The following is a 10,461-nucleotide window of genomic DNA, read 5'->3' as shown; positions in this document are numbered from 1 at the left end:
GTTGGGGAGAGACCCCCCACATGTGCCAGTGGCTTCGACCAGGCTCTCCCCAGAACCCAGCTGGGCCCTGGCACCGTGGCACCCCCAGCCGATGGGGCCTTGAAGCCCTTCATATGCAACCACTGTGGGAAGAGTTTCAGCTTGTGGGTGGATCTCGTGGCTCATCAAGGCAGCCACGCAGAGCAAGAGACGTGTACAGAACGTGGGGAGAGCCCGGGGCAGGCGCTCCCTGGAGTGGCCGAGCAGGTGGCACATGTTGGGGAAGGGGCCTGGCCGTGCCCAGAGTGCGGGAGGAACTTCAGCCAGCAGGACCATCTGGCCGAGCACCGTGAAAGCCACCGAGGTAGCCGGCCCTTCCCGTGTGAGGCTTGTGGGAAGAGTTTCAGCCTGAAGACCAACCTGCTGACGCACCAGCGCATCCACACCGGCGAGCGACCCTTTCCCTGCGGTGTCTGCGGGCGCCGCTTCAACCAGAAAGGCAACCTGGTGACCCACTACCGCACCCACACCGGCGAGCGCCCCTACGCCTGCCTGCAGGGCGGCCGGCGCTTCCGCCAGAAGCCCAACTTGCTCAGCCATCAGAGGCCGGCAGCCCCTGCCCTGCCCCGAGTGCCCCCGGTGCCTGGCTGGCCCGTTGGCCCTGCGCGCACACCAGCGGGTCCATGCCGCCAGCCCAGCCCCTTGCCTCAAAGCCCGCCTGCGCAAGCGGTTGCATGCCTGCCCACTGTGTCCGGAGAGCTTCAAGGACCCCACAGCCCTGGAGCTGCACCAGCGCGACCACGATGGCGAGCGCCCGTTCACCTGCCCGCAGTGTGGGAAGGGCTTCCGGCAGAAGGTGACCCTGGTGACGCACCAGCGCACGCACACGGGCGAGAGGCCCTACCGCTGTCCCGACTGCGACAAGGCCTTCACCCAGAAGGCCAACCTCCTCGCCCACCAGCGCACCCACACCGGCGAACGCCCCTACCGCTGCCCAGACTGCGGCAAGGCCTTCAGCTGGAAGCCCAACCTGCTCACACACCAGCGCACCCACACTGGTGAGCGTCCCTACCGCTGCCCGGACTGCGGCAAAGCCTTCAGCCAGAAGCCCAACCTGCTCACGCACAGCCGCACGCACTCGCGCAAGGAAATGCCCCCTGGTGCTGAGGACCGTCCTGTTGGGGATGCCTTCACTGGGCAGCCCAGCGGCGAAGGGCCCTTTGCATTCGTTGGGCCTTTCCTGCAGGCCAAATGCCCCAGCGTGCCTCCAGCCCCTTGCCTCGGGGCAGCCGTTCACGTGCCAGCGGGGCAGGGAGAGCTCCGGCGGGAAGCCCAAACCTGTTACAAGCCGGAGAGCCCGTGCGTGGGGGCAGCCGCACATCTGCAGCCGGTGCAGGGGGAGAGTCGCGGCGGCTGGTTCGCGCCACCCCGGGGAGGCCCGCATCAGGTCGTGGCTCTGTAAGGCCTGGGCTGTGACGACAGTTTGAAGCCCACCACAGCAAGGCACCCGAGGACCCCAGCTGGGAGCAGCGGCGTTGCTGGAGAAGCTGAAACCCTGGAAGCAACAGGAGCGCGACCGTGGAGCGAAGGCTGGTGGGGCTGGCACCGAGTGCATAGTGCAGCCCGAAGACAGCCCGCCTCTGCTCCAGCCGCCTTGCCTGTGCTGCAGGTAGCTCTGAGCCTTGCCAGTCGTTGCACGAAAGGCACCAGAGTCGAACCGGGCAACGTCTGCAGTCAGGAGACTGCAGGAGCACCATACAGGGGCCGGCAGCACAGGATGCAGAGAAGGCTCCAAGGGCGGGAATTTGTGGTGTCCACGCAGGCTGCAGTGACGGGGAGCTAAGAGGATCTTGGGCATTGGGGGGTGCTGCTCAGAACGGAGATCCTGTGGGTGGGCGGTGACTAATGGCAGCATCAGTCGTGAGACGGCTGGAAGCTGAGGGGAGCTCCCTGTGAAGGAGCACAGTGACCTTCCCACAGGCTCCTTCTCATTTCGAACCCGCTCCGCTGTGAAAGGGGATAAAACTGATGGGTTGGTAGGGAGACCCCGGACTCACCAACACGGCACGCTTCTGTATGGTACCTGGATGCAGAGACGGGAGAGCAAGCCTGAATGGTACAGCACAGTCCGTTGGGTCCCGGGTGCAGCCACTGACCTCCCTGGTGTGTGTGGAGGGGAGATGGCCCCGGGGAAACCTGTTTCCCACCCTGTAGTGATCCACGTTGAAGCAGTGCCTGGGTCTGGGGCAGAGGGATGGCTGAGGAGAGCTGTGCCCTCAGATTGCACGTGTGGTGCCAGCTGGAGAGGCATCCAGGAGTGGAGCGCACTCCAGCTGTCCCCCTCCATCTCTTGTCTTCAGGCCTTGGGTGCTTTTCAGCCTCTGACTGGACTCGGCAGGGAGAGGACGGGCTCTCGGCTGGAGCGTTCAGCCAGTCTCTGCTGAACCATAGGCGCTCAGTCTCCGAACAGCCCCAGGAGACGCAGGGCGGCAGCACTTTTATCCCGGCCTTGTCGCTCCAAAGTGCACTTCATTATGCGTGGGGCAAATGGGAGCATCGATGCACTTAACGCCACCCAAAGAGAAGGCTCTGCCTGCGGGTCTCGGTGCCAGCCGGGCGCTCCCCGCGAGGGTGGGTGCCCCTCCAGCATGAAGCATTAGGAGCAGCTCCCTGGCAGAGAGGCTTTATCCGTTCCTGTTTTTAAATAGGCACTTGCCCCGCCTGGGCAAAGGAGGCTGAGGGAGCGATGCACACACAGCTGCCTTTTGCTGGTTGTGTGTTTCCTCCTGTACTGTCAGCCCAGTTTCTTTGGGCCAGGCCCTGCTGACCGCCTCCAGCACAGCAATCATCAGCCGGAGAGCTAAGGCACCCGGGAGATCCTTGTAGCAGCGCTGTTAGCGTGTCAGCGATTGCACCCCTTGCCAGCTACACCCCGAGCTTTCAACTACAAATCCAGTGTCAAAGCTGTCCTGCCCTGCTGTGGTCTGCCTGGAATCCTGTGACCGTAGAACCGCGCTAGTCTCTTTCCATAACCAGCAACGGAGGAAGAGCTGAGAGCTGACACTTTCCACGGGGTGCCTGGAGAACCGCTGCTGTGGCACGGTGGAGCCCTGGACGTCGAGCAGGACCCCAGGGTGCTACGGTGATTCAAAAAGTCATCGCAAGGCCTGGTGCTGGGCACAGTTCAAGCTTCCCCGTGGGTGCAAAGGCCAGCTGGGGAGAAGGAAGACGGCATGCAGGAGCTGGTGAACTGACACGGGCCCTCTCCCACCTGGTGGGTGCCCCTTTATTCCCTCCCCAAACTGTCAGCGCACGTGTCCCAAAGCTTTGGCTGGGATGATGTAGTTGGGGCTGGTCCTGCTCTGAGCAGGGGGTTGTGGACTAGATGCGACTTCCCAAGGTCCCTTCCAACACTAAATTTCTATGATTCAATGTGTGGCTCGTGCCCCATGGACAGTGCACTGGCAGCATCATCCCTGCTACCCCCGAGCCGGGCTTCACGCAGCTTTCGGGTCCAGTCCCTGCAATTCTATTTTTTTTTTTTTGGAGTTGATATAAAATAAAAGCTTTCTGATGGCAGCAGGGAGTCTCTTCTTTCCTGGACCCTGAAAGCACATTGGCTTTCAGGGTCCAGGTTGGGGTGGGAACGGGCTTTGAAGCCTTTCACCTGAAAACCTCCCACTCTGGGGCAGGGGTGACCGGCAGCTTTCCTCTCATGTAAAAACCCAAAGGCTGAAGTGCCTTGAAAGGAGTCCCAGGTTAGTCCCTAGCTCTAGTGGATCCAGCGTACACCCAGCAAAGAGCCCCCCGGGTGCCCTGCAACTTGGGTCTGGCAGCCACTTCTCCAGCAGGAAAAGGCAGGGATTTGTGTGCTATTCCTGAGCTCGGCAAGTCCCCTGGGGCGCTCACTGCAGCTGACCGAAGGTCGCAAGCTGCAACGCGCATGGGGGTCTTCTCCACGGCGAGCGTGGCAGGAGCGTCCCGCTGTGGCCGGTCAGCGTTTGCAGGAGCTGGGGGAGCGCCTTCCCGTGCTGGTTATGCTGCCCTCCTTGCAGGAGGAAGAAGGGGGAGGATGGCATGGACTGCAGGGACAGCTCAGCCCCTCCTTGACTTGGGGATGCAAATAGCTGTGTCTGGCTCAGGTGGGGGTTCGGCCTTTGTGGCTGCTCACATCTGGGCTTCATGGGGGCTGCCGGCAGGTGGGCGAGGGGTGGGTGCCGACTGGCGCAGCGCTCTTGTGGTGCGGCCGGCGCTTCAAAGCATCCATCAGCTGCCAACACCACGTGCAGCCAAAAGGAGAGCCCCGGTGAGAGCTACGGCCAGGCCAGGGATCGCACCACCAGAAAAATACAGACAAGATCCTGCTGGAGGTGGTCACTGAGACACCAGCGCTCAGCAAGCGTATGGGCCCTGACCTCTGCCCCTCCCTGATAAGGACGTGACCGGCGGAGCCCAACGGGGTGGGAGAGCGGCCAGCAAAGCTGCCAGAAGAGAAGGTCCTCTGGCCCGGGCTGAGACGGTAACGGGCTGGACAGAGATTGGGCTTGGATGTTGGGATAAACTTTCTAACAGGGTGGCCGAGGCCTGGAACGGGCTGCATTAGGAGCAGGCACAAGAGCAATTTACCAGGAGGTCGAAGGGGACGTACGCTTTGTGAGTGTGTCAGGGTGTTTTTAAGCCTCCCCAGAGGCACTGGGTGTTGGCTACAGCTCAGACTGGTGACTTCGACTGCGCTGTGCCGGTTCTTCTGGTAGGAGCAAAGCCAGCGGGTCCTGGATAGAGGGTTTTACCCCTTTGCTCGGGGTCAGACCGGTGCTGTATGTGGAGTCGGGAAGGAATTGTACCCCATGGTCAGGTTGGTGCAGACTGGGGGGGTTTGCCTTCCTCGATAGCGGGGGCATAGCCCCCTACCCAGACCCTTTTGAGCATAATTTGACAACGTTTTACAGAAGCAGGACGCTGGGCTGCCGCGGTCTCCCTGCTTCCCCTGTGGCAGGTTTGGGTGTTAGGTCTGTGCTGTGTCAGGGTTGAGAGGAGTCTTACGTAGCGTTTAGATGATGGTTGCATGGGATGGTTTGGACAGGGACGATCCTGCCTCAGGGCTAGATGTGAACTCTGGAGCTCCCTTGCAGCCCCGCTTCTCTCTGACTCTACGCCCGCGTGCCCGCTCCTACCTCTGGTACGTGGAAGCTCCACCTCGGCGGTTAAATGCTCCTCTGCGACAGGTTAGACCGCCATCCCTCCGGTCTGGGGTGGATCCAGAGTGGGGGTGGAGGTGGGTGGGGGACGGTGGCACAGCTGCCCCCCGCTTCTGGACTGGAACCGCTGGGGGCTTTAAAGTCACCAGAAGCAGAAGAAAATCCTCCCCCTCCCCTCCTCCTGCCTCCATCCTTCACCTGCGCCAGCTGCTTTTCCCACTGTCGTGGACAGGGCAATCCTCAGCGCTGCTCCCGATGATTTCTGCGATGTCCACCTTGTTCCCTCCTGGCCCTTCCTTGGCCTTGCGTGTGTGGACACGGGGGGGCACTACCTGACACAGCTACAGAGAGCAGGACCCAGTCCCCCGGGCCACGGCTGCCAGTGGCTAGAGGTCCCTGAGTTTTGGGGGTGCTGATGTGGGTCAGCACTGGGTCAGGCTGGAGCCAGGAGAGGGGGCTGGGGACCCCCTGAAGCTCTGGGGGGGGTTTGCTCTGCTTTCTGGCAGCTTCTCAGGGCTATTCAACATCCCCTGCTCTGCAATACTTTTGACCGACTGCCCTGGACTGGGCTTGGGCATCTGGGTCCGTTCTGGCCACGCCGGCAGCTACGGTCACCCTATGTTTAGGGAGCAGCGCCTGTACTTGTTAGTTTAAAGCCAGCTCGGGTATACCTGCATGAGCTGTAGTCACACCTTTTGATCACAGCGTGAGCACCTAGTAAGTGGAAACTCGCAAAGAGGAGTTGTGACTTGCTATAATTGGCTTGCTGTGGTTCCCTGTGGTCACACAACACTTAGCATCACATGTGTTGTCTAATGGAAGTGCACGCTGTTTCGCACAACCCTAAGGTAGAGAAAAAATATGAAAGTCAAATTAAGTTTAATATAGACATATAACTATGCAAAGCATAATGCTCCAGTTTTGGAAGCTTGTTTGAAGGCTGGGCTATGGAAGTCAGTCAAACAACATCACCATTTCTGCCATTTTTTCCAAACAAAAACAAAGAGAAGTCCTGAAAAGAGGAAGCGTTAACATCCAAGAGTAACAGGCGGTGGCTGAAGCTCCCGATCCTGTCTCGGGATGGTCCGTTGCTCTCTAGACTGACATCGGAGATGGACGGTCTATCTTCCCTTGGTCTACACATCCAGAAAGCAGGTGTCACTTTGGGCTAATGTCATCTTCAGAGTTTAGTCTCTCCAAATGCAATGCAAACACGTAAAAGTACAGCTGAAACAAAAGAACAAAAATATTAATAAAGCTGCCTTAGCTTCAACTGACTCACCTCCTTGGATTTTCCTTAAACAATGGAAACTGGGGCAGGTTTTCTGGAGAAGTGTTGAGGAGATACCTCATCAATTCAGCTAATGAGCAAGACCAATGGACAGTGCAAAAGTGGCCTGTTCCTGTTATTTCCCTTGACTCAGAATGCACTTAAATTAATTCAGGAAAAAAGCCCAAAACATGACAAAATCTAGCAGCTGTTGCAGGCTGCATCAAACAGCAACACTCGCATCCCATCAGGATTCTCCAAAAGCTTTGTTTTAAAGTCCTGCAGGTATACACCCATGATTTAAGCATGTGCTATTTTCCAAGAGCACGAGTCAAAAAAATAAAACAACATAGGAGCTGGGGTTGAGATCGCACTTTTCAAATATGGACCGATTTGCTGCACATCAAAGATTCACACCAAACACCAATAGGACATGAAAGCACGCTCTAAATACATACACCCAGGAGCAGGGAGCATTTCCCCTCCTCTGTTCTCAATCTAGCATTTGGCAAAAAAACCCCAAAACAAAACAAAATCAAGCTTTAAGAATTTTCCAAGTGTGGTCACCACCATGCCCCTTTCATCTTGGTTTCATTTTCATTGTTAAAATAAGCTTCAGTGTTGATAGACATCCTCTTTTCTTCACGGAGAGTCTGACCTCGTGATAGGGTTTCGCTCTGAAGTCTGTGACCGCAGGGGGAGAAATTTTACTAGAACGGCTAGATGTTTTTTAAGTGTAAGCCTCCAGAAGTCATTTGACAGCCTATTTCAAGCTCCTGTGGAGAGGAATCATTACTATTTTAAATCTGAATAACTTAAATCTCAAATGTCAAATCTCAACTTTGCATCCAAGATCTGGACTTGGAAACTTTTAAGCTTTCCCTTCCTTCCCATTCCTATGAAGATGGCAAAACAAAACACAACCATCTAATAAATACCAGATTTTGGAAATATCCAAATTTGGTGGGAAAATTCTCCTTTTAAACAGACTTAACCCACACATTTTTCTTTGTTTGTAGGCTTGCTAGAATGGACAAAAAAAAATCTATATATAGTGTATATAGATATCTCTATATAGTGTATATATGCCTAGCAACTTTAGGCCCTGAGACTTTCAGTTTTACCAGTTCGTTGCCTTAAGTGTCAGAACATCATTCACAATGTACACGTCAATCCCTCGTTTCCCCTCCCGCGTTTTATAACAGCCTTACAAAATCCTGTACCTGGAGTGCCCTCTTATGCATGACATTTTTTACCAGTCTCTGCTCCCTCTGTGCAAAAATGAAGTTTATTTCCTACATACAGGGACTTTTTACTACCTGGAACTTTCCCTGAGCCTGATGAAGGGCACATGTGCCCGAAAGCTTGCAGAAAAAGGCTTTTTGGTTTGGTTTTTTTTGCAATTTCTCAGCTGGTCTAATAAAAGGTATCATTTTGGAACCAAGCGTGCTAGATTTTTGCATTTCTTTTTGTCTCACACCAGCATGGCTTCCACCTACATCCCATTTTCCCCCTTCATATATTTGCACTGACTTTTTTTCCATTTGGTTTGCTCACAAAAGCCTAACAGCGGGCGCTGACTGCCGTTTGATGCAGCTGGTGCCTCCATAGCTTTCAGGCTTATTCCTGCCCTGAGGTCCAGCTATTTTTTTTTCCTAGGACTTTATCCCTTGTCCTCGTGTCTGATCGGGAACCCGCCGTCACTGACTTTCCTGCTCCCTTCTGCTTGCTTGTTTGCATTTTTCAGGAGAAGACTCATTTTTCTTTTCGCCCCCACTCAGCTGTTTCTTCCGACTTTTCGACAGGATGAGTCTGCTCCTTCCACCTTTTCCAGCTTGGTTTCTTCATGATCTCCAGCTCCATCTGCAGCCACTTTGTCTTTTATTTTTACAATCAATAGCTGAACAGGTTCAGATTTTTTTTTTGGTCTTAGCTTGTTTTACAAATAAATTTGAATCTAATACATTTAAAATAACCCAACCTTTTGAAACGCAACATTGTTAGATTGTGGTTCGTGGGGTTTTTCCATCTCTTCTACTTCTGCCTCTGCCAATGGTAATCGTCCCCGAGCATCTTGAGCATCCATCTGTGCTTCTTTCACACCAGCTTCATCGGTTGTTTCTGATTGTGTAACCTCTGTTTTCAGCTTTCTCTTCTTTCCGAGTCACGTTTGTAGGTTCTCTTTGTCCAACTGTAAAAAAAAGTTTAAAAAAAAAGGGGGAAAAATATAAATGAGACGAACTGCATCGTAATTAACTGCTACATTTTATATTAAAAGCTGAAGACGGTGCATTTTTTCCGCTCTTAACACAAAAGGATCTGCATTTTAACAGGGTCTTACCAAATACAAATACCAGGTGGGCCTGAGGGTTTACCTGCTTGCATCCAAGAGAAGCAGCAGGACCATGTTTGTACAGCCCATTCGTATATCAATCGAACCCTTCAACAGGCTAACTAGTTTCATGATAAATGATTTTTGCAAGTATTTGTTTAAAAGATTTCATTATGTTAGCAGCAGGCTGATTATTTCTATATTTGCCACGTTAGTTGTCTGATGCGTTTTCATTTACTAGCCCGTGAAAACTAACAAGAGCAGAAACGATGCGTGTGTGAGCACACAGGTGTAAGACATCAGTTCGGATTTAAGAACAAAAATAAAAATACCCTCAACAAACAGCAGCAACCAAAACTAGTCAGGAGGATGCTGGGTGGGATTACAGACCTGTCAGTGCCACCAGGAAAGGGTAGTTATGGGTGAAAATAAATGGGCAGCCCTGAAAACCCATCGTGAGATCTTAAACTCAAACCACTGTGTTATTTTTAAACCACACCTAGCCTTTTCCCCTTTCCACGCAAACTATGGCTCGTATGGAAGCACTCTCTAAAGGTCAGATTCTGCCCTCATCGACACCAGCAGAAGTGCATTTATTTAAATCTCTTGAAGTTGCAGAACTGTAAAATAAGTTAGACGGACTTGGAGCACCCCCCCGTCTGTGCAGAGTAGCGCGTGCCGTAACAAAATAGGATGATTAGCCGGTTTGTCGTGGGAATTTGGATCGTGCCAGGGAAATTAAGAAGAATTACAGGTCAATTTGAATAATAAATCCTCCGTGCTGCCTCAGGGCTTCCAGCATTTCCCTGCAGGGAGTCTCCCCACTGGAATACTGTAGCTGTAACTGCTGAAAAGCGGCAGTTATACGGCTCTCTCTCGGGCAGGAACGAGGACTTCTTCATATTTACAGTATAGTTTTGTTCCGTCTATTGCCCACTAAAGTTTCTGTAGCGATATTCATTCATTTAAAAAAAATAAAGTGGAAGAATGAGTGAAAAGGAGATATGAACACTAAATGACAACCCCGACTCGGGAGACGGTGAGTGGAGTTGCAGCATCATAAATGGCTGCTGGGAAGAGAGAAGAAAGCAACTTTCCTTCCAAGGGTAAGTTACAATAATACACATTGAATTCATGGATACTTTGACATTTCCAGAAGTTATTTCGTGGAGGTTAAAGAACGGGCCTCGCGTAGTCCATTATAGCAGTGCAAAGTAGAACCACCCTACTTCGGTAAAACATTGACGCTCACTTTGGACTGATGTAAATATAGATTTCCGGAGACTGTTTGGGGCTGCAGATCATTGGGTCCAGCCCCCACAAATTATATATATTACAGAAGATATTGGAGGAATAGGCCCAATAAGGGCAACAGAAAAACTGGCATGGAGTGAAACCTTCAAAATTTGAAAAGTCTCAACACTGAGAGACTTATAAGGCAGTGAAGTGGGCTACATTTCCTGCAAGGCAAAACAAAAAAACAAAAAAAACCCCAACCTCTGTTGCAAAAGCCACCATAAAATTAAAGAATGAAAGTAATAATTAAAGCATAGGTCAGGTACTTAAAGTACTCAGCGAGTACTTTGCAGAGGGGCCAGAGGTGGGTCCTTGCTATCAGAAAAGGTCCAAGCACTAATGTTTTGCAGAGATATGCAAAGGACTTGTTGGCTGCATCCCCACGA

The 10,461-nt window shown here is 52.9% G+C and overlaps 1 protein-coding gene, 1 long non-coding RNA gene and 1 pseudogene across 3 annotated transcripts in view; 2 read left to right on the top strand and 1 right to left on the bottom strand.

The window, feature by feature from the left end:
• The window catches only part of LOC112548613 (zinc finger protein 585B-like), a 9,847-nt gene extending 6,270 nt beyond the window's left edge, over positions 1–3,577 (top strand). The window contains 2 exon segments of the mRNA XM_025194847.1: positions 1–581; positions 583–3,577. The exon segment at positions 1–581 is cut by the window's left edge and continues 33 nt beyond it. Coding sequence (XP_025050632.1) covers positions 1–581; positions 583–1,441 — 1,440 coding nt within the window. The 3' untranslated portion in view covers positions 1,442–3,577.
• Positions 3,578–6,121: 2,544 nt separating this feature from the next.
• Positions 6,122–10,461, bottom strand: part of LOC102373872 — a 4,923-nt gene continuing 583 nt past the window's right edge. Inside the window, exons 1-3 of one of the 2 annotated variants that reach the window (XR_325447.3) lie at positions 9,532–9,622; positions 8,429–8,638; positions 6,122–6,404 (exon numbers count right to left, since the gene is read on the bottom strand). This is a non-coding gene — a long non-coding RNA (uncharacterized LOC102373872). Of the gene's footprint in view, positions 6,405–8,428; positions 8,639–9,531; positions 9,623–10,461 lie in introns of those variants that run through there. The other variant, XR_003092279.1, reaches the window with a different exon arrangement.
• LOC106723211 overlaps positions 9,824–10,461 on the top strand; it is a 13,063-nt pseudogene continuing 12,425 nt past the window's right edge.

This window comes from Alligator sinensis, unplaced genomic scaffold (assembly GCF_000455745.1).
Source record: "Alligator sinensis unplaced genomic scaffold, ASM45574v1 scaffold769_1, whole genome shotgun sequence".
Classification (NCBI taxonomy): Eukaryota; Metazoa; Chordata; order Crocodylia; family Alligatoridae; genus Alligator; species Alligator sinensis.
This window is presented reverse-complemented; position numbering and strand designations above follow the sequence as displayed.